Here is a 25,000-nt window from a genome sequence, read left to right on the forward strand (position 1 = left end):
CGATGGTCCAGCCGAGCTGAGTGCGTTTTCTAGAAATGTGTGGCTTACAGTGTCAAATGCTGCCGTATAGTCGATTAAGGTAACGACAGCTGGTTTGGACTCGTTGATGAGCATATCAATTGCCCACTTCAGGATGCATATATTATCTCTGGTTCCTTTTGCTTGTCGAAAACCGGTCTGACGATCTGGTAAGCTTGATTGGAGTTCTATGCTCAAACGCTTTGCAATTACAGCAGATAACAGTTTGTATGTGTGACAGAGTAGGCAAATTGCACGGTAGTTTTTGATGTCATCTCTGTCCTTCTTTTTATAAAGCATAATAAACACACCTGGAAATCTCAATTCCAAAAAAAACAAAGCTCTGCACATCCACAAGGAAATCAGAGTCTCGGAAACAACAGATGACGACATTGCAGCCATGGGATTTAAACACATATGCCCATCCTGTGAACGAGACTTTCCAAACAAGAGAGGCCTTGCTATTCATCAAGGCCGGTGGTGCGATGGTGTAAGATCGCGCAAAGGATCTCTCGTGGACCTAAATGTCCAAAAACAAAAACGCAAAGACAAGGAAAGGAACTTCCTCGTGTGGCTATCGAGAGTGTACAATTAGACAATGTCTACTCCTTTGAATACCTTGGTAGTCGTATCCAGTGCGATGGTGACGAGAGGGCTGATATTGAACACAGAATGTCAATAGCACAAACAACATTCAACTCTTTATCCCATATGTGGTCCGATCACCGTCTGTCCCGCGGAAAGAAAATCAATTTCGTATGCCTCTAGTGTCTGCTCTGTCTTCACACATGGTTGCGAGGCTTGTCGACTTACAGAGGGTGTAACCAAAACTGTGAATAGCTTCAACAGCCGATGCCTTTCCATCATTACGGGAGAGGACTACAGAGAAACCACAAAACGCCCCGAATTCGACCTGGTAGCTACAGTGATGAGATGCAGACTCTGCTTTGTGGGGCAGATCTTACGCGTGGACGCAGACCGCCTCCTTCGTCGAACTTTTATTGCCTACTTGAAGAGCTCGACAACAAGACCAGCAGACACTCTACTGCATGGGCTGGATTCTATGCCCATTGACGAAGTTGTGACTCTAGCCTGGAACAGACGTGCTTGGTCCCGATATGGGGATTCCCTTTGACCGTGACACTTTTATACTGATGTAGCATAGCATCTTATAGGTGCCGTACTAATGTACAATGCAACTCATACATACAATAGTAGCCACACTTCATCAGTAGGGACGTTCCAACTGTCCAACATGTACACGTTGTGGGAAAGAACCCGAAACCGTAGAGCCTCTGATTGAACGTTGTTGCATTGTGACGTGGCTGCGGGGCGGTTTCGAAACTGCATAGGGATGTTGTAACGATTTCTCAGCCTAGAACTAGAATGCCCGTCAAAATGTTGTGGTGTGAGACCATTGGAAGCCAAGCAAATAATCGCTCAAAATGTCTACAAATTATTATTTTTTATTGATAGTGCTGATAGTATGCGTATATATAAAATACTCACAAATTCTACCCATCTAATCGATCATGCAAAACGATGTGTGACCTTAAACGTTTATAGTCTGATTGATGTAATTAATCAGTTAGAACTATTTACCCAGTTGTGGTCTAGAACAATAACAAAAAACAAAGTGACATCAACTTCATACAGTCTATAGACTATGGTTAGAGTTCAATGAGCATATATAATATATTGCTTTGCTTGTCAAAGACAAATTAAATTTTATGTTATTTTCAGTCACAGCATTTTTTTTATACAAAAGAGCCACCCACTTCCGCCTTTCGGTGCGTCTTGGTCAACATCATCATCAAATCTTCCTCTTCTTCAAAATTACCCTCTTAATACTGATCATCATCATCATCATCATCATCATCATCATCATCATCATCATCATCATCATTATCATCATCATCATCATCACCTTCATCATCATCACCATCACTTCCATCATCGCGTTGTCTCATCTAATAGTGTAATCAATTTATAATAATCTTTCATTAACGTGTTAGCTTTCTCTTGACGAATTAGTCTTCTGTGAGTGGGTTTGTTTGTTTGTTTGTTTGTTTGAACTTTTGCGTGCTTCTCAGGGTTATTCAATGTTTTTTTTTCTTTTTTTTATGATTTTCATTTTTTTTATGATTTTCATTTTTTTTTAATTATCTATTTGCTTTTATACTATTTGCATCTTTTGATATTTTTTGTTTGTTTTGTTTTGTTTTGTTTTTGTTTTTTTGTTTTTGTTTTTTATATTTTGGTGTTACTCTTGGTGCTGCCATGAATTGATTTCTAGTACCTCAAGTCAATCAAATAAATGAAAGAAAAAAGACAATGAATTTTTCCCCCGTTTCTTTTCTTTTCTTAAAAAATAAAGGGAAATCGTATCTTGATACCTGACCTTTATCGAAGTGTCACAACACAGCTTTGTAAACAAGTTGGACGATGTTAAGAGGATTGTCATCGAGGTAAATTCTCAGTGTAGGCGATGGTTGTAATAGGCTTACGACTCCGTTTTCTGGTGTGAAAAACGCGTCGGACGTGATTTTTCTTGTATTCCACACAATCATTTAATACTATGTTTGCCTCTTTTCGGAAAGTGCTGTCAAGAGAGTTGAAAGTAAAAACTTGATTGTGTTGGGCAGAGACGACATCTGCATAGGCAAGCGCTTGAATAAAGAAAAACGATGAACCTACATTTAGCAATGAAAAAAAACAGCATAAAAAAAAAGGGGGGGGGTCTAATAATTACGTCGTAACGTAAATTGTGTCATCATATTATTATGTCATGGCTTAGGCACTCCGAGCTGAACCATCAAACAAACGTTCGATGCCAACATGATTCACTCATGGTGCCCTCGTGAATAAGTTGAGGGTAAACCAACTAATGAAGGAAACTTAGTATGGAAAAGTTTGAAGACTGACTCAAACAATAGACCACCGAGCCCTCTCCGCCTGGCCACCTTATCTCCATAGAAACAAAGAAAAATAATTTTCGAAACTGGGTCATGTTCCATGCAAGGTCAGATCGAGGCTGAAAATGTTTTGCTAATTTCTTTTTTTTCTTTTTTAAAAAAATTATTTGGCTCTATTTTTATTTTTTTTTTACTTCAAATATCGAATAAACTCCCTACATTTGAAAAAAAATAAACAGACACAAAAACCTGAGACGATACTTTGCATCATGGGCCTGTTCGTAATATAATATTGTTCCATGTTCAGAAGCGTAAGGGTTATTAGGAAAATATATTTTTTAAAATCCTTTTAAAGCAAAATTTAAGATAGATAAGTTATCAAAAATAAAATTGCATTGAAGTTGAAGAATTTATCCGTGGAAAACAGCATGCTCTACTTTCCATTAATTTCTTTTGAATCTCTTGCTGATGGAATAGTGCACACTAATACATAGACCGAGACATGGACCTGTTTGGCGCTATTTGCAATATCGGACATTATAGATAGCTCTAATCAAATTCACCACTAAATATATTGTGGAGAAATCATATAATATTTAGTCTTAGATAAGTTCATTCATTTGCTTACACATAAAAGAACATCCTAGTTGCCTGACAGTATTGATACCGGATTGTGAGAGAATGCATGTCGTGTGTTGTGTATGTGTGTGTGTGTGTATGTGTGTGTTTGTGTGATAGAGAGAGAGCGTGCGTGCATGTGTGTGTGCGCGTGTGTTTCCGTGTGTGTGTGTGTGTGTGTGTGTGTGCATTTGAGTTTGCGTGTAAGAGAGGGATAGAGATAGAGAGAGGGATAGAGAGGGAGAGAGAATGAGAGGGAGAGAGGGAGGGAGAGAGAGAGAGAGAGAGAGAGAGAGAGAGGGAGGGAGAGAGAGAGAGAGAGAGAGAGAGAGAGAGAGAGAGAGAGAGAGAGAGAGAGTCACGGGTGACATTTTTCAAATAAAAAAATATTAATCCTATCAAACCCTCCACAACTCCCAAGAAAGTGAAAGAAAAAAAAAAAAAACAAACAAAACAGAGCAATTGACGATTTCCTTTTCTGTGAATGGATTGGTTCAAGCATTCTTCTATGAAGCCTCGGGTTTCAAATTTTTGAGAAGTTTTTGGGTCACTTTAATTGGTCTTTACAGGAGTAAAAGTTTTCTGGTGAATCTTTTTTTTCTTTAAGTGTTTTGTCAGTATTTGACGAAGATTACTCGATGTACCTTACAAAGATATTGATGCTATGCGTTTAGCTAAAATAATCACAACATCCGCTACCCGGATATAATGTTCCAACGCACAAGAATATGTTTAACGTTAACCGTTTATAGTCTGGTATAATTTAATGAGAACTAATCATTAAAATGGCTGTCTAAAAACAATAGCAAAGAGTTGACTGACGTCAATTTCATTCCATCTATTGGTGGAAATAAGTGCCAGACAAGGATTCCAAAGGAATGGATAAAACAGTGGTTATTTGGAGTTAACCAAAGACTTGGACTTAGATGGTACAACATCCTCCATTTAAATAAAATGTGCCACACATCATAAAAAGTAATAAGTAATGGATGTCTTCACTACTGCGATCTATCTATCTATCCATCCATCTAGCTATCTATCTATCTATAAACATTTGAAAGATAATTAAGATAGTTTGACTTCTACAACGTTGTTATCGAGCGTTGCTCTCATCAGGAAGTGGAAGTGAAAGTAGATTGTTGTGTTTTCGTATTTTTATAGATTCGTGTTTATGGAGGTTCGTAATTACATAAAAGGTGTTTGTTTCTATGTCTGGATGAGGAAGTTAGTTCGTTTCTTCTGTTGAGTGTTGCTATGTTCGGTTTAGTGATGATGAAGAATTTTTCTTCCAAGCAGAGGTTGCAAATCTTAGAAGAGGGGGAGTACGACTGTGCTCTGGAGATGATTTTCCATGTGATGCTGTGTTGTATGTTTTTTTCTTTGAGGTTCCAAATGTGTTCGCTTAGTGTAGTAGAATGTCGTTTGTGTATGTTTCTGAAGGAAGATGTATGCAGGTTGTATCTGGTTTTGAATGGACACTCGGTGAGGCCAATGTATGTTTCTTGTTTTGGTGTGTCTGGTCGTGTTACTGTGGCTTGATAAATTACATTTTGAGTCAGGCAATTGCCGTTTAGTGGGCATGTTGTCTGGGTCCTACAGTTGCATTTTTTCTCTCGGTTGTTGCTGGGCTGATCTGGCTGAGATAGTTTTCGGTTATTGTTGGATGAAATAATGTTTTGTATGTTTGGCATGCAGGTGTATCCTATTTTGATGGTGTTTTTGTTCATGATTGGGTGTAGAACGTGACCGGGAGGGAAGCATTTTTGTAGTAGATTGAAGAATTTGTTACCGATAGAAGTTGTCACATTCTTGCTGTAGGGTGGGTTGAACCATGTTATGTGTCGTTTTCTTTGTCGTTTTTTTTGTTGGGGTGGTAATGGTCTCTTCCTCATATTCTAGTTTGTAGTTATATCCATTTTTTTGTAGTGCGTTTGTGTACGGTGGGATTGCATCGTTGAATATGTTGTTGTTTGTAGAGTTGTTAGATAGTCGTTTGTTAATGCTCTCGGGGATGTTTTTTATTATAGATGGCGGATGATTGCTGTGTCTATGAACGTACAATGGGATGTTGTTGGGTTTTGAAAATGGTTGATAGGTGCCGTCGTTTAGGTTGATGGTTATGTCCAGGAAGTCGAATGTTTTTTTGTTGGCTTCGATTGTAATTTTCAGATTGTTGTCCTGGAAGATTTTGCATATTTTTTTCTTTATTAATTCTGTCTGTCTCGGTGTTTTATTGCACAATGCGAGTCCGTCGTCCCTGTATAGTCCAATGTTTATATCAAGATTTTGCATTTGAGAAAGTAGATATAGTCCGACGAGCTCGCATGTTTCTGCTCCATCGTAGCTTCCCATGGTGACATCAAAGTTTGTTGATTTTTTTGTCCATGCTATTCCATTATTGTAAAGTGATGTATTCTTCGAGTGCAGGATAATATGTATTTCTTCTTCGGTGATGTTGTCGAATGTTTTCGCGAACTGTAGTGCTTTGAGGAGTAGGGTTTTGGTGATTGAAGGGTAGAAATTACAGATGTCAAAGATGATTGCGTTGTGTCGTTGTTTGTTTTCTGTGTTTCTGTACCAGTTGATAACTTCAGCGGTGTTTCTCCATTGGTTGAATTCGGTTTCCTTGACGATTTTGGTGTTGATTCTGTCTAAAATCTGTTTACTTATTTTTCCGATTTGTGATTTACATGGGTTTATGAGACGACATTGTACGTTGTTGCGAAAGTTTGGTTTATGGTCTTTGATAGTGATGAAGGCGTTAGATTTTGCTGTGGTGTCTATTCTGTCACTTAGCTGTAGGTTTTCGGCGATGCTTTTGTCCTCTGCTGTAATGTCAGGTGTCGTAGATGGTGTTTGTTTCTTGTACTCTGCTTGTATATTTTTGTCAAGTAAATGTGTGTATTCTTTAGGGGTAAGCTTGTAGAAGTTTGTGGTTTTGTCAGCGGCGACGTAAACATTGGAGTCTTGATGTATTGATCGTATGTCTTGTTGTAGTTTGTTTTGGAAGGTGTCGTTGATTTGTCTGAATTTTATGTTTCGGATGATATCTGTCATTCCATCCTCGAATTCTCGTAGTTCAGGTATGGATGGGGCTGGTCTGGTAGATCTAAATCCAAAAGTTTCTTTATTTTTAACCGTTTGGTCAGGGTTTAGGTAGAAAAAAGCTCGCCATCTGGTGTTTCTTATAAATTTTTCGGTTTTGTTGATTAGAGATTTTAGGTATTGTTTGCTTGTCGGGATCGGGATGTTCTTTGTCGAATAATCAAAATTAGTACTTACGAGGTTCATTTCTGGTTAAAATAAAGTGCTCAACAGGACAGTAGAACTGGAGCAAATGTATAAATTATAAAACAAAAACCATGAAATAATAGTGCTCAACTTTAGTATAAAAGGAGCTATTTATAAACATTTGAAAGATAATTAAGATAGTTTGACTTCTACAACGTTGTTATCGAGCGTTGCTCTCATCAGGAAGTGGAAGTGAAAGTAGATTGTTGTGTTTTCGTATTTTTATAGATTCGTGTTTATGGAGGTTCTATCTATCTATCTATCTATCTATCTATCTATCTATCTATCTATCTATCTATCTATCTATCTATCTATCTATCTATCTATCTTTCTATCTATCTATCTTTCTTTCTTTCTATCTATCTATCTTTCTTTCTTTCTATCTATCTATCTATCTTTCTATCTTTCTTTCTATCTATCTATCTTTCTATCTTTCTTTCTATCTATCTATCTTTCTTTCTATCTATCTATCTATCTTTCTATCTATCTATCTCTCTATCTATCTTTCTTTCTTTCTATCTATCCATCTATTTACCTACCTACCTATCTATCTATCTACCTATCTATCTAATTAACCATTTATCCATCCATCCATCTATCTATATATCTATCTATCCACCTATCCATCTATCTACATATTTACTTATCTATCTATTATTCTATCGTTCTCTCTTTCCCCCTCTCATTCTCTCTCTCTCTCTCTCTCTCTCTCTCTCTCTCTCTCTCTCTCTCTCTCTCTCTCTCTCTCGCCTCGCTTCTTCTTCTTCTTCACAACAGGGCTTACGATACCAAATAAAGAGTTCTTTGGTTTAATTCCTAATCATCAGTTTTATGGTCCCTTATCTTTTCTTTCTGGCGTTACTCTTACCCGTATCATCATCGATGAAAGTTGCTTCTCCGTCTAATTAACTGAGAGATATCCCAGCTCTAGCAACACATTTCATTAACAACTCAAAGAATTCATTTTTTATGAAAACAAATTTATTCTTTCAAGTCTGTGTACAATTCGATTACCTTTTCCCTGTGTGCTTTCTTATAGCAACGATCATAGCTTAAATTTAATTTACCATAAACAAACATTTTTTGTGGTTATTGGAACAGGGCCCAATTTTGTGTAAGCGGGCTAGATTTAGTTATTTACTATAGTAAATGACTTGCTAGTCTCAAGCCTAAGCGGAGCCTAAAGATCGGATTTTATAAACGTTTTCTAGTCTCTGACTTGCTAGGCTCTTGCCTTGAAGTGGGCGTTGTAAGGACAGTGACTAATTCGGCTGTTTTGTGCTGGTAACATCAAACTCACTAGTACATGATGGCAGGCAAGATACCAGCCTTCATACTTTCAACGCAAAAGATTTCCAAAGAGGAAATTAGCAACACATCATGTATAGATAGTATTTCGTTCCATTTCAAATTTGAACTTACTTTTGCCATGATGAATCAAATCTCGTGATATTGACTGTCGACTGATCAGACTACAATGATGTCCATGGCCGACTGTCAATTCTATATTTAGACCACTGAAAGTTTCATTGAAACCCAAACAAATTGAACAAAAACAAACAAACAAACAAAACAGAAAGTGTGTCCTGGTGAATCACATCATTTCAGTCAATTAAAATGCCAGCAGAAAAACTTTTGTCTCCACTTTACTTTCTAATCGTTTATTTATTTATTTATTTATTTATTTATTTATTATGTGGGTGTGGGGGATTGTTCTTTGAAACGAACCTTTCCAATACGAGCCTCCGTTCACTCGCAACTCGCGAACCGAATAGATTCGGATTGTTTTGGGGTTTGTTTGTTTTTTTTTGTTTTTTTTTTTTTTTTTTTTTTTTTTTTTTTTTTTTTTTTTTTTCTGGAACCCCACCCAGGTGTTGTGGTCGTTAATATCTTTTTTTTTTACAAGTCAAAACACAGAGCAAGAACAAAAAAGAACAAGGAGTATACTTTTTAACAAATTTATTCGTTTTTGCAATCGGGTGCTTACACTTATATTAGATGACAAATTGATTATATACATGATTTAGTACTAATCATCTTCAACTAAATGTATATTTGTCATCTTACCACCTGTGGAATACAGAGTATTACTACCACAATATATTTATTTTAAAGGGATATCTTGAAAATATACATACCATCTGATTTGATAAATATATATATTTGCATGAGAAAAATATTTGAAACACAACTTGACAAAAAACCCACGCCCTGGTATCGAACAAAGATGATTCGAATAATTCATTCTGTGAAATAAAAAGGAAGATTGTTGTTGTTTATTAAGGGTTTATGGTGCTTGCAACGCTTTTATGTCATTTCAGCTCCAGTAAAAAAAAAAAAAGAAGAAGAAGATGGGATAATTAAAAAAAAAAAACAAACTAGATTTACAATAAAAGCACATGAGATAAGGTAAGACAAAGGGGAATGGTTCAAAAAGGGAACAGAGGAAAATTCCAAGAGCAAACTATCATTGTGCTTTGTTTGAGATCATATAAGTGCCACCCAGACACAAGCACAGGATACCACCAAGAGGAAAACACTCAAATGTTTACAAAACATGATATTAAAACAAAACAAAATATTACAGAACAGTCCATAATGGAGAGATAATTTACAGGCAAAAATATATTATCTCCCAAAACTATTACGATACATTTGACTGTTTCCCTCCCTACCAAAGACTCCGGCCAGGACCAGAACAAAACAAAGTAATCCCATTCCAAGGCAAAGACAGAAAGCACCCGGAAAATATATATAGGGGAATAGAAGATAAAGCAAGTAACCTCCCGTCCACCTTGGAAGGTCTAGTCTAAAGGCCCCATCCAGTAAAAAGAAACTTTGTAAAACAACGACACACGCACGCACGCACGCACGCACGCGAACACATACACACGCGCAAACACACATACATACATACATACATACATACATACATACATACATACATACATACATACATACATACATACATACATACATACATACATACATACATACATACATACATACATACATACATACATACACAGAGACTAGCATGTTTCAACATAAGAATAGTCTCTTGGCATTTGTAAAGTCTAATACAAAGATTTAAAACCCAGAATAACCGCCCGAAAGATTTCAAAACATCTCAAAATCCATAATCTAATGAACACAGTGGAAACCCTGGACTGAATACATGCGTGAATTGAGTATCAGGTCGACAGTTCTTATTCGGGTATAAAAACATTCAATGAATATGTATGATTTCGGTTGATATAGACATACTGATTCTAATTCTACTATATTAGAATGTTGTTAGTATAAAACTTCAGACAGATACAATGTTACTATAATTATTACGGCATGCATACATTTATAACAAGGATTGAAAAGTCATACTTTGAGAGGGGAAAAAGAGCAACTAGTCCCTTATTTTTATTAATTTTATAAATGAATCTCTGAGAAAATTATGAAATTCGATGTAATAAAATGCATTTCAACGACTTTGGTGGCCGAGTAATGATAATATATTCAGTAATAATGAGCGTGTCGTTTAGTGAGTAGGTGCCAGCAGTCTCAAAATGTTATCCTTGAAAAGATAGTATTCACACTTATTTATACCACTTATTTCAGGAGTGAATGCTTGTGTTTATTTTAAGGTTTTAATGGCGCTAGCAACACTTTTAGTTTTAGATCACTTAAACGCCAGTAAAAAGGAAAATAATAGGGGTAGTTTCCCTCCCAGCCAAGGACTCTGTCCAGAGAAATGACAAAACCAAGTAATCTCATTCCAAGACAAAGGCAGAAAGCAAGTTGGAAAACAGATAGGGGGATAGAAGACATGGTATGTGACTTTCCTGCCCAATATGGGAGGTCAAGAACCCCACTGAGCTGTCAAGAAAATAGAATCTATTATAGATGAAGCATGGTGAACCAGTAATATGTACTAAATTAATGTGTATTGCTTTATCGATTAATATGGGACTAACTACATTTTGACTAAGAGTATCAATGTTTGTGTCTTTACATCGGATCAAAATACTTTTAAAATATGAATGTTATTGAGTTTTATTTCAGCTAGAATCCTCTATGCAGAATGAAATTTCCATCTATGTATAAGTAGCCAACAAATGCATTCAGCATTTTCGTCTGTTGGGCATGCCACATAAGTAAAGCCCGAGATGGATGGGATGTGCCCGCACTACAAGAAAGGATTCCAAAAGAGGTTTAATTTGCCGCAGTCCTTCAGAGCTATGAGGTTTATGGAGCTGGAGTTTAATTATGTAAATTATGATAGACAGTAACAATTGCTTGCCATCCTTTGGGTAAGACACTTGTCTATTACAAAGTGCTTTCTGTGATATTTAGCAGACCCAGCCACCCAAACTGCTGGGTAAACAGAGGGTTCGGGAAAAAAAAAGAGAAAAAAGTAGTCTTCAACTGGGCCAGATATCCCCTCGCTAAACAGCCACTTCAGCTTTTTGCCAGCTTATTGTTGAGCATTTGACAGTGTTATGACTCAATTTGTTAAACTTCCAACTCGTTATAGCACCTAGTTTGCTAAAGTCCCAAACATAACGGCATGATGAATCTTACGTAAAGCTCTGAATTTCGGTTTTGAAATTTCTGCTCTCTAAAACAAAATAGAGAAAGAAAAAGGTAAATTGTGATTTTAAAGTTTGAGTTTTAATTTTATATAATACAAAACAATTCCAGAAATGATTTAATTGAAAACATGAGGACATAAAATCATAAAGGTCAAATGTGTACCCTAATTCCTTTGCTTGTAACCGGATCTATTTTTCTAAAACCAGTCCATATTAATCATTTAAAAGGGAGAGATGAGTCACCAAATACATTCACAGTATCAATTGTCACATAGAAAACAACAAGCATTGATACTTAGATGACACAAAGCGCTGAAATGGGGAAGGAAATTCAAGTATCAAATTTTATGAAATGCTATTTTTATTACAAATAACATGAATTAAAGTAATAGGGCAACATTTGTTTCATATGAAGAATCAGCTTGATCACACGTTTTAATGAATCAATAATAACAAATAGTAATACAATCAGCAGTCCATTCTTTAACTTACATGAAGAATTATATATACACCCATGTTTTTATCACTGAATTGAAAATTCATCTTATTAACTTATCATGTGATGATAAAATCAAGGTAAATTGTGATGAAAATAAGCACCCTTATGCATTTGACCAAAATAAAAAAATATAAAATAAAGAAAAAATAAAATGGAAATTTTTTTTTTAAATGAAAGAAAAAAAAAGGCAGATTTATAGCATACCAAATAATGAGGGGAAAAAAATGATATTGTAAATCATGGTGACGAAACTCAAAGTTAATTATCAACAATAAAAATCTAAAACGTCTTACTCCATATCAAAGAATATTATGATATTATTTAATTTTTCATGTTATATCTTTATGCAAATATTTATATTGGTACTTCTGAATTTTTTCATTTGTATCTATGCCCTTAATTTTTTGTTTCCATCTTTTCACCTAAAATATTTATAAATGATAATCATTAAACTGAGTTCGTTAAACATTCAGACGTGTACACACATACACGCACACATGCACATGCACCCTCCTCCCACTCCACCACCCCCCCCCCCCCCCCCCCCCCGATCTCATTATCAAAACACATACTGTGCTGCAAACTAAAAATAATGAAAAATAAAAAGTGTTTTAATTGATCATTTTTTATTTTTTAAAAGGTATTGGTTGGCTCTGGAAATATTAATCGCTGTAAGTATTCCATGGGGTGCTATGATTTATCAGTCTTTGTATAACTAGAAGGAAATTTAAGTGTAAATAATCAAAACATGCTCAACAAAACTTTGCACAAAATTTTAAAGGTTTTTTTTAATCAATCCAAAAGTAAACTTTTTTTTAATCCGTCCTTCTATTCTCACACACTCTATTATTAATATTATTATTTTGTTTGTTGTTTTTTTTTTTGTTGCTCATTCTACTCATATCTAAGTATGTATACTTAGTTAAAAGAAATTCCAATCGATTGACACTATTATAGGTCACAACAACCCCATAAAATTAAAGTGGCGTGATTGAAATATTATTTATAAAACTAATGTGATTTTTTAAAACGGACTAGCTCAAACTACTTCTAAAGTAGATTTATGAGCAATCTCTCATGTCTATTCACATATAAGTTCAGCTCAGAAATATGTCTTTGTTTTTATTTTTTAAGAGTTTTACAGCGCTTTCAACACCATTAGGTCATTTCGAAGCCAATAAAAGGAACATAATAATAGAGGAAAACCACCAAAGAAAAGTCCTGACAAAAGAGACTGGCAAAAATAGGGAACAGAAGATTCCACAATCAATCCACAGATATGCCTAAAAGTCTCACTCAGGCAAAAGCAAATGATCCTCATATAAAGGATATACTCAAATGTTTAGAAATTACAATGTAATCAAAACTTATAATGATTCAAGTACTTAACAGAGAAATTATTTTAGAGGTACAAAAAAAAAATATCCAAAAACAAAAAAAAACAAAAACAAAAAAACAAGAGAAAAGGATACACCAGAAAATCTGTTGACAATCTCCCTCCCAGCTAAGGATGCCCCTGCGTTGAGCAAAGACAGAGAGCAGCGTGGAAAAGGGAAACAGACATAGGGGATAGAAGACACAGCAAGTGACCTCTCTGCCCAGCATGGCAGATCAGAAAACCCCACCCAGACAAATATGTCTATTCAAATGTTAACAAATTATATATCAATAAGAAACGGTGACATACTTTATGGAGATTATGATTTACAAAACAAAATGTATAATTCTCACCAAAACATGTGTTTAGCTGTTTAACTATCTTAGCCCATGAAAAACTGTAATGTCTCTTTCAAGGACAAGGACACAAAGCCATATTGAAGGGAATAAAAGATATGGCAGAAAGATAAAAAAAAAAAAGAGATAATCTCATCCCCACTAAAGAGGTGTTTCATTTGACGCCCCTCTACTCGTTATTATCAAAATATTTTCTTTATGAGGGAACATTAGAAAATAAAAATATGCCTTTCCGTCTGAAAACAGCAATATTCTTATTGTTTATTATTCTAAGCTACCAAAACAGCAAGGAGCACATAAATAATAAGTTAATTCTCATGAGCCTAAAATATTACTAACTAACAAGTAAAAGACCATCACAAAATCAAATAAATATTGGAATACGAATACGTCTGAAAACAGTAAAGCATTATAATCAAAATATAACTCTATCCCATTAAAAAAGGAGAAAAAAATCACGGAACAAATAAATAAGTACTACTTTACTGCTGTAGAATGACAAAATACTCCTTTCATTTTTTAAGTATTTTGATTGGATAACGTCTACTTTATACATTGATACATTAAGATGACTCTCCAACTTGTCAACAACCTTCATCCTGAGAGTTCTGTAGACGTAGAAGTCCCATGTGTAAGACTTTTTTTGACAAGTTATCTTAATCTATCAAATATAACTGCTTAAAATGAAAAAAAAATTTTAGTATTTTGTCACAACATAGCAATATAGCATTATATCTTGGACAAAAGTGGAATGAAAACGAGCATAGCAAAAGGCTACGTGTGAAAAAAATGAGCAAAAGATAAATAATATGTTGAATGCCATGCTGTGCCATTAACAGAAATCTGGGCACTCATACATTTATACAGAGCACTTAAGACAATGTAACATTACTTCTGACTTAATCAATATAAAGACTACTTTGATAACACAGAAGATATAGTATCTATTATGCTATACACAATGAAGATACTTGTCACTGCGATCTATATCATGTATATTGTGTAAAACATATTCATTTAAATTCTTTGCATCTCTAATTAAGATACAGAGCTTTGAAAACCTGTGGATTTTTGTCAATAGTTTACTCCAAGGGAAACATTCTAACAAATGAAATCTTTAAATGATAGCTATCGACACAAATGTCTATATAGAAACCATATTTAAAGTATATGAATCTTGAAAGCTGAATAAAATCATATGTGTTATAAATTTTTGTCAACTTGATTTCTAATAATAGGTGTAAATTGTGATTGTTTGATGAATGTTATGATTATTCTGTAAAGCGCTGGACCCTTTTAAATACCTTATTCTGAATAACAAACCCTGCCTCCAGAGAGATCAAACATTTAAGTATACATAACATATCGACAAATTATTGTCTAGATAAAAGTTTGGGATGATTGCTGGCATCTTTTTTCTTACTCTCTCCTTTAAAAATCCGTGAATACATGAAAATCTTTGACTTTACTTGCATTAATAAGATCTTAATGATAAAATCTTAAGAAAGGTTTTCTCTAATAAAATGATAGAAAATACGCCCAACTTATACAAAACAATTAGACATTAGCTAATTCTGTCTTATTTTTAAAAATAAAATAAAAATGTAATCATAGTTAGTCATATAAAAGGTAAGTGAGCCACTCCGCTTCATTGGAGATTTGAGAAAACAATGGTTGAACAGCATTTTGGAAGAGTTAGTTTCAATTCTTTTGTTTTTTTTAATAAAGATAGTGTGCCCTGAAATGAATTGTTGGCATCCATCTCTAACCATGCAAGCAGTGGCTATAATTCCACATTTATTGTCGCTAAAACTCGAGGAAGACTTTGAATATGACATCCCCAAATTTGACTCAGACACCAACAATTGTCTAAAATCAGGTATAACTATGCAATGCCACATTTGTGTTTGTGTTAAAAATAAATACAACATTGTTTATAATACCTGCACTGTTAGAGTCAAATGCCAATGACATCAATTTTCGGAAGATGCATCTTACAACTGATTTGATGAAAAGACAAGATCTTTTATTTTTTAATTTTTTATTTCAAAGAAGTTGAGTCGTGGCTCATGTATGAATGAATGCACAAAACTGCTATCACATATGTTTTTAGTGATTCCTGAGAAGAAACTGGTGACAATCAAACCATATCATCGTAATCTAGTGCCTGTAAGGACTTTTTAAAAATACCTTACTTCAACGACCATGAGATGGATAAGAACATGTGACATATGTGATGGGACACCTTTACATGGTTATCGCACCAGAAAAAGACTGCATCTCACCATTTTATTTTTCAAATCCACTGGAACATCACAAATACAGGTTTAGTTACAAAGGATAAGTCTTAATTGATCCTTCATACCGATAGATGAAATCATTATTTAAAAAACATTTTGAATGATAAGTAAAATAATATGATGAATATGTAACAAAATTATCATCATCTTTGTCTTATCAATCTCTACCAAAGACATGATACAAATCTTTGTTTTAAAAATCAAGTTAACTTTTCATTCAGTTATCCTAAAAATTCAATGAATTTTTGTTCATTAAAAATAGACCTTGAATTTTTAAAACCAACGGATCACCAACCAATATTTGGAAACAGGCTCTCACTATAAGCCAAAATAAAAGATTACAATATAATTGTTATGTTTAATGAGTTCGTAATGATCTACCATTCACGTATTAGCAAATTGCCTATTACATAGTAACCTCAACTGAAAATTAAGATCTGCCCTGCGAAAATTGGTATTTGTCAACAAAAATGAAGGAGATCATAATATCTTGTTTCAGAATTTGCAATTTATTTTTTAAAAAGACAATGTTTCAGGGGGAAAAAATGTTTTGGTTCTTGAAATGCTAATCAGCATTTTACACATTTTGTTTGTTGATCTGTGATTTTGGCTTTGGATAAAAATATCTTAGCTGCTGCCAATAATTCAAGTGTACAAAACTTTATATTAAAGATTTCATAACCTTGAAATAAATCATAACCCTATGAAGACAATAAATAAGTTAAGAAACTTATACAGATAAACAAAGCAGCAGAGCCTTATCATTACACAATAAAGCACCATTATAAAATATGACTTTACTGCCAGCATGCATCAATCACATATCATCATCAAATCAAGAATTCTAGAACTTATGCCAATCAAGCCCAATATTCTTCTTTTGTAATTAAAGATTCATGATTTGTTGGACACAAGATGGGGACAAAGTAAAAAATAGCTCAAGGGATAATAAAAAAAAAAAACATGTGCAAAAGTAAGTTCACACTTAAATCCTCCCTCATATCTTTAGACACAATCCAGGAATTACGTTGTTTTATATATCTTTTGAAAGGTGAGTTAATTGCATATCCAATAAATGTCATTTTCCTATCTTATCATTCAGTCAGAATTTCCAATGATTAGAATTTGAAACACTGAAATCTTGACTTTGCAAAAATATATGCATGTAAACATTGAAAGGCAGGAGACTGGAGCTACTTAAAAGATATAATTTTTACACTAATTCCCACATTTAATAGACTAACTGAAATAAATGTGATGGCACCTTCTTTGTCAACAAAATATCAACAATATCAAAGAATTTTTGTCTTTAATAGTAAGTATACCATTGCTAACGAAACCCATGGCGAGAAAAAATAATGCCTAGACTGAGTGTTGAGGATTGTGCTAGTTTGATTGGACATTTTCAGGTTGGGGTGTCTGTTGCAGAATGTTCATACAGATTTGGCGTATCATGAAAGGGTATTTCCTAATTAATCAAGTAGTACAATGAAATAGGACAAGCCAAGGAATTCCAAATAAAAGGTAGTCCAAAGACAACAACCAAAGAAGAAGATGTCAGTATTGTACAACAATATAAATAAAGTCCTTTAAATCATTTGTTTAAACAGCTTGAGAGACTGGCATCACTAGATTCATCATTAGATGCCAGTTACTATCTGTAGGAAAAAAGAGCATGGATGGCAGTGAGAAGACCATTTATTAACCAATTTACATAAAAGACCCATTTCAAATCGGAATGTAAAAATTTTCAGTAATTCTAGGACCAATGGGCAAAAGTTTTGTCAACCGATAAATCAACATTTGAGACTGATTCTGTTAACAGTCGAAATGTTTACTATAGGAAAAATGGTGAATGTTGTCAGCAAGACAATCTCAATCAGATACGGGAAATATTTGACCTGTGATAGATTTGAGCAGGATTATGGGAGGCTAAAAGACATCCTTTATGAGAACAATTGATATGGTGTCCTTAGACAAAAAATATCCTTCATGAAAACTTTGTTCCTTTTTTCAGAGACAATTAAAAACGCAACAGTTTTTGTGCATGCCAATGCACTATGGGCACAGGGACTGAATTACGCAGGACGTTTTAATAGAGCAATCATTTGAGGCAATAATGTGGCCTGAAGCTAGTCCTGACATGAATCCATTGTCTTGGTACATAGAAAAATGGAGATGACTTATAACTTCCCTTTTCAGACATCTGAGAAAATCGTATTGAACATTCACTTTCTCAATGCAAAGGCGAGTGGATGCCCTACAATAGGAAAAAGGAAGTACTTGTTTAAATAATGCTGTGTGAACTTGATAACTCAATTTTTGGTTCATTACTTAAACTCCTAATCTCTTTTTGCAGAGGGCATTGGATAGAGAAGTGAGGGATCTTTCCAATGATGTTTAACAAATAGTAATAATTGTTTTTTACCCAATATTATGAGGGTTCAAACGAGTGTGAACATACTTTTGCACATATATATGTGTATATGTCAAAATATTAATAAACAATATTCTACTGACTCCCGACCTTCACAGATGTTGATAATTAATACTTAGTTAAACAAGTATATATTCCTATTTCCAAGCAAATTAAACATGATATCACAAATTGGTCATGAAAGCTGAAGAGTAAAGGCTCTTTTATAACAAAACAGTGTTAGAAGCCAAACATTAAAGAAAATAAAAAGGAAGAAAGAAAAACTCCCCTTTCAAAAAAATAAACCCACAAAAACAACAACAGACCAAATTCAAAATAATCGACTATTTCAAGGTTTGATACAATAATAGTAATAGCCACACAAAGAGGAGAATACAACAATTGCATCCATTTCACTTCAACATTGTTCATTGTATGCAGTTCAAAATTTCAGGAAAGGACAAGGGATTGGGAGAGAACAATCACTATCCTTCCATCCTTGTTAATTTGCTAACATGCTCTTCACAGATTTAGGTGTGCCTTCGTCTTGAAGATGTTTCGTTGTATACCTAAAAATGGTGATGTAAAATATAGGGTGTTAACTTTATTCATTAAGTCCAGAGAAAAACATGGTTTCATATTGAAAACACAAAAGTGGTACTATTTCAGAGACTTAAACAATCTAAATAAATAATTAATCTAAATTGTTCATTGAATGTAGAGAGTATGCTCGACTTGTGATAGGGATTAAAGAATCAAGATTGACAACCTGGACAGTCAATCTTCAATGATCAATATATTATATTAGGCATAAAAAAATAAATGAACAAGAGCTGTGTAAAATTTTTCATCATCAAGTAGATGGAAAGTTTTTAACCAGCACCCATAGTAGACTTATCAAAGAAGCAGCTAAATCTTGGTTTTCAGATACTTGGAATAAATAAATGAAATTTCACTGAAATATACTGAAAAAAAAAAATTAACAAAGTATCAGATAAAACAAGAATATGTCATTGAAATGGTCAGAAATGTACAAGGCTAAACGAAAGTAGGTGAACAGAATTTTTTTGTTCAATAGTGTACTCTAATCACAATTGGTCTTTTCTGCGTAAGTATGATCATGCATTATTACGTCAATCAATGACAGAGTGAACCACTTGTAAACACATCAGTTGTAAGACATACTGCTCATAACGATGTCTTGTCAAAGTCCCATTTTTCCCCTATATTATGTTATTAATGATACAAAGACATGAAATTTAATCAATCCTGCATATAGCGGCATACCAACTTAAGACAGATTTGAACATTTTAATAAAAAATGTAGGCATCCAAGGAAAAAGCTTGTCAGAGTCAAAGGCATTTTCATGAGTGAAGTCAAGCAAGACGGTTATGTCAACTGGGATGAATTGTCTAGAACACCCAGAACATATTGAACAATGTGATCGTTTATGGCATGAAAGAGATGCCTCATTTCAGTCTGATAAGGATGACGATAATGACACTGTGTCAACTCTACTTGTTACCAATATTGTGCGGCTCTGTGGTCTTGTAGTATGACATTCACCTTCAGATCGGAAGGTCTGATGTTCAAGACCTGCTCTGAGTGGTGCATAGTTGAGTCCTTTGGCAAGGCTCTTTACTCATTCTCTCTCCATACACAGGTGTAAAATGAGAACCTGGCTGTTAACAGCTTTGTCTCTATCAGAAAAAAATTGTAACATCTCCTGACAGGCATCATGTCTTGTGCTGTTGTTGATTGGTAACCCCTTGTAAAGCACTTTGATATCATTTAGTGGATATAGACAAATGCTCCAATTTGAAGCAAAGAAGTCATTGAAACGTCATGGCAGAGGCAGAAAAGAAGGTGTGTGACATACTTTTCAACAAGAAAAGAGAGTCCATGATTAAGAGTTTCTTCACATCATCAACCTGATGCTTCTCCCAACATTACAAGTCCTAATCTCTAAAATGGCCATTTTAAGGGCCACCAAAAACTCATGATTGACTGCCTCAAATTACTAAGCATTGCCTTGCATTTTGTCTTCAAATTTTCTTCGTTTTATATATTGGTTGAACATAGCGAGCAACATTTGGTAATAACGACAAAAAATTGCTGGACCCATTAGAAGCCAGTTGTACTGTAGATAACTTAACACAACTAAATATTGTTCTATACAACTTCATATACCTAAGGGCGTTTAAGAGAGCCTCCACATTTCCTTGTTCTTGTTCTTTCAATAATTTAATACAACTTTTCATCTGACAAAGAGTAAAAGACAAAAAAGATAAAATATAACAGCATAATTATTTCATAATTAAAAAACATTATTCATCTTTAAAAATGGCTATTCCAAAAATTCAGAGCCTTTTAGAATAGATAGAAAAATGATGGGTAAAAGCTTTTTATAAAAGCAATCAGTTACTACCACTACCAGGACTTAGAATATTTAATACAAATAGCTTTTCGTAAGGACAAGGTTTTCTGATTTTTAATCTTTATTGAAATAAGGGGAAAATATAATTTCTACTATTTTAACTCTTGACCTAACTTAATTTCTGATCTGAAGAGAACAATAATAATACTATAATTTCATTTCAAATAAACCAAATAACCTATTTGCAAAATTGAAATAAATTATTTTCTATTAATTTTTCGATAATTTTTCTCTCTTATCCTCCACAACTTAGAATTATTTAAGATTATCACAGTAGTTTGGTCCATTAAAAAAATACAACTTTAGTATGAATCTTTTCTAAATATTACAGTTGTGGGACCGAAAATTTCCTCCAACAATCTTTATACAATCCCCTTAACAGAAAAACATATTAACAGCCAATATTATTACATTAATATGCTGGAAAGTAGTGCGGGGCGGTCCTTGGCAAGCTTAAGGACCACGGTCCTACGGTCCTTGGGAAATGAAGACCGCAAGGACCGGTCTCTAGGACCGGTCTCTAGACCGGTCCGTTCATTCTTGAACCGTTAAAGACCGCTACACGATGAAAACCGTGGCCTACAGGAGTAAAACACACGGAGTAGTCACACTCATTTCAAATTGTAACCTAATTAGAGAAGAGGGGTGATGCCTTCTTTATTTGCTCACCGTACTTCATTGTTACTTCGATAATTTAATAAAATTTGAAATTTATCCCCATTAACGGAGATAATGGCATCGCCCAAGGCGTTGATCGAGTTGTTCGTGGCGTTGATACACACACGCAACTCCTACCCCCCCCACACACACACATTAGAGGGCAGCGAGCATTGAAGAGTAAGAGAGAGACGTGAAGTTATAATAAGAGGGGGTGGATGAGGTGATAAGAGGGGTCGATGGTGACTTTTCGCCAGATCTAACAAACTCAGCTACCCATTCATTGCTGAGTAGACAGGGATTCAGAAAAAAATCGACTGCACCCGGGATCGATCTCTGGCCCTTTGCGTATAAAGAGAATGCTCTATCAACTGAGCTATCGGGGTCCCCAAATATTCTATTGGACCTTTTAAAAATACAGACGTTATAACTGGTTTTTTTGGACGGAAGAAACTAATGAAACTCATATTACTTGATTAGTTAAAACACCAAACGAAATTTTAATATTATTGTATTATTTTAAATGACAACAATGCGATAGAAAGGAGTGGCGACAAGAGATGGACAAAAGAAAACAAAAAATCAGACTTGCAACTTGCTAGGTTCGACACACACACACACACACACACACACACACACACACACATCTTTAGTAGTCACATACATTTCAAACAATAACCCATTAGAGAAGAGGGGTCATGCCTTCATCATAGATCATTGTCATTGCGATCATTATGGTGTAGTAAATTTTGAAATTTACCCCGTATAATGGAATCGTCCAAGGCGTGCGCCTCCTGTTCCCCCCATCTCACACACGAAAGGGCGGTTTGCGGAGTGGAGGGAGGTGGTCGTCTGCTTTCTATGGTCGTCTGTGTCGTTTAGTGTATGGCAAAGGGGGGTGGGTGCGATTAATTAAGTGGGATGGGTGGTGATTGGTGGAAGATAGGCAAAGGACCGAGGCAACGAATCGCTGGGGAAGTAGTATGGCGCGAGACCGTTGAAAGGTGATAAGAAGTGAGGACTGCCGGCGGTCTTCCTCTTTGGGACTGGACCACGGTTCACAGCTAAAAGACCGTGGGACCGGTCCTCGGTCTGGTCCTCAGCGCGGCACTACTGGAAAGACGAAAATAAAAGAGAAACAAAGTGAGGGAACAACACAGTGGTGGAAACTAAAAGAGGAAGAGCAAAGAGAAATATTTTCTACAACAGTTAAAGGAAGACTAGGAATTGATTTCCCAAAGGAATGGAAAAGAACTGCTGATACAATCCGTAAAGTGGCCAAAGAAGCGCAAGGGGTCAGCTCAGGTAGAGCAAAAATTGGAAAAGAAACATGGTGGTGGAATGAAGAGGTTCAAGAAGCAATAAAGAAAAAGTGGGAAGCAAGGAAGAGCATGGAGAGAAACAGGGATGCTATGAAAGTAGATGAATAGATGCAGGCAAAGAAAAATGCAAAAAGGGCCATTGCAAAAGCAAAGTCCGAGACATTCAAAGATATGTATGAGCAATTAGAAAGTAAAGAAGGCCAGAAAAATATTTTCAGAATAGCGAAACAGAGGGACAAGAATAGGAGAGATATATAACACATTGAGATGATCAAAGATGAGAATGGAAGAATATTGGGCAAAGATGAAGAGATTCGAGCAAGATGGAAAACATACTAAGAACACCTCATGAATGAAGAGAGTGACAGGGAGAGGAGAAGTGCAGTTGTATATTCTAAAGAGAAGATAGTAGATGAGATAAGCAAGAACGAGGTGAGGGATGCAGTGCGCAAGATGAAAAGGGGGAAAGCAGTTGACCAGACGGAATATCAGCAGAGGTCTGGAAATCATTTGAAGATGAAGGGTTGAATTTCCTGGTATGGTTATTCAAGGACATCTTACAGAAAGAAAAAAATGCCAAAAAAAAATGGACAAAAAGTACGTTGATTCCCATATACAAAAATAAGGGAGATGTTCAAGAATGTGGCAACTACAGGGGCATCAAGTTAATGAGCCACACAATGAAGATATGGGAAAGAGTAATCGATAAGAGGATTAGAAAAGATGTAGACACAAGTGAAAAACAGTTTGGATTTGTTGCTGATAAAAGTACAACTGATGCTATATTTGCTCTAAAAATGACAGCAGAGAAGTATAGAGAAATGCAAAGAGAATAACAATGTGTGTTCATTGACCTGGAGAAAGCATATGATAGGGTACTGTCTAAGAGCAAAGGGGGTAACATAGAAATACATCAAAGTTATCCAAGATATGTGAACAGGAAACAAAAAAGTGGTAAGGACAGCTGTTGGCTCAACTGATCCATTTAATGTAAGAGTTGGATTACACCAGAGATCTGCTCTCAGCCCACTGCTGTTTGCAATAGTAACAGATGTTCTAACAGAACCCATTCAACGAGAGGCACCATGGAACATGATGTATGCGGATGAGGTGGGACTTTTGAATAAAACAAAAGCTGAGGCAGAAAATGAACTGCAGAGTTGGAGACGGGTGTTGGAAAGGAGGGGAGTAAGGGTAAGCAGATCAAAGACAGAGTATTTGTGCGTCGGACAACAGGGAGTAGAATCACCAATAAAAATAGGAGAAGAGGATGTGCCAGAGACCAACCAATTCAAATACTTAGGAACAACTGTACAAGGAGATGGGGGCAATGAGACAGAGATTAAGAAGAGGAAACAGGCAGGCTGGAATAATTGGAGGAAGGTAACTGGAGTTATGTAAGAGAAACGAATTTCTGCAAAGCTGAAGGGGAAAATATATACAACTATTGTAAGACCAGCAATGTTATATGGACTAGAGACAGCAGCTACAACAAAGAAACAAGATAAAGAAGTTGATCTGGCAGAAATGAGGATGTTGAGATGGTCACTTGGCTGGACCAGAAAAGATAAAGTGAGAAATGAATGAATTTGAAGCTTGACTGAAGTGAAGAATATATCAATGAAGATGAGAAGATAGATTGAAATGGTTCGGAAATGTAAAGAGACAAGAGAGGGAGTACGTGGGAAGGAAAGTATTGGACTTACAATTAGCGGGAAAGAAGAAAAAGAGATGCCCAAAGACTAGATGGTTGGATAAGGTAAAAGATGATATGAAAGTGGGACTGGAGGAAGATGATGCTCTGAAACGAGATGCATGGAGATGTGGCATTCATTATGGCAACCCTGCAAAATGAGGGATAAGCTGAAAGAAGAAGAAGATGATTGATGCTGTGTCACCCAAGTGTATAGCATTAGTATTGTCACCAATTGTCTACATGCAGAATTGTGCAACGCATCATTAATTAAGAAAGAGGAGGCTTGCCAGTTTGGTTACGACACTTGAGGAAGTGAGTGTCTTATTTTAATTTGAGATGTTAACAGGATGTGTGTACTTAATAGGGAAGTGGTAGTAAAAATACAAATTGAAATGATAAACAATAAATTTTCCGTCAGACAATCAAATCTTAAAATGGATATATATGGTCTACTGTCCCATAATGGTAGGTACTGTGTTAGGGTAATTTAAATGATTAAAATTGAAT

At 35.2% G+C, this 25,000-nt stretch overlaps 1 protein-coding gene across 2 annotated transcripts in view; it reads right to left on the bottom strand.

Moving 5' to 3' along the window:
- Positions 1-15,372: 15,372 nt before the first annotated feature.
- The window catches only part of LOC144980517 (CYFIP-related Rac1 interactor B-like), a 21,937-nt gene continuing 12,309 nt past the window's right edge, over positions 15,373-25,000 (bottom strand). Inside the window, exons 10-11 of one of the 2 annotated variants that reach the window (XM_078928169.1) lie at positions 20,572-20,642; positions 15,373-18,949 (exon numbers count right to left, since the gene is read on the bottom strand). In XM_078928169.1, the coding sequence (XP_078784295.1) occupies positions 18,883-18,949; positions 20,572-20,642 (138 nt within the window). In that variant the 3' untranslated portion in view covers positions 15,373-18,882. Of the gene's footprint in view, positions 18,950-20,571; positions 20,643-24,399; positions 24,599-25,000 lie in introns of those variants that run through there. The other variant, XM_078928173.1, reaches the window with a different exon arrangement.

Source organism: Berghia stephanieae, chromosome 1, assembly GCF_034508935.2.
Source record: "Berghia stephanieae isolate SIO BIC M18660-M18661 chromosome 1, UCSD_Bste_1.3, whole genome shotgun sequence".
Lineage (NCBI taxonomy): Eukaryota > Metazoa > Mollusca > Gastropoda > Nudibranchia > Aeolidiidae > Berghia > Berghia stephanieae.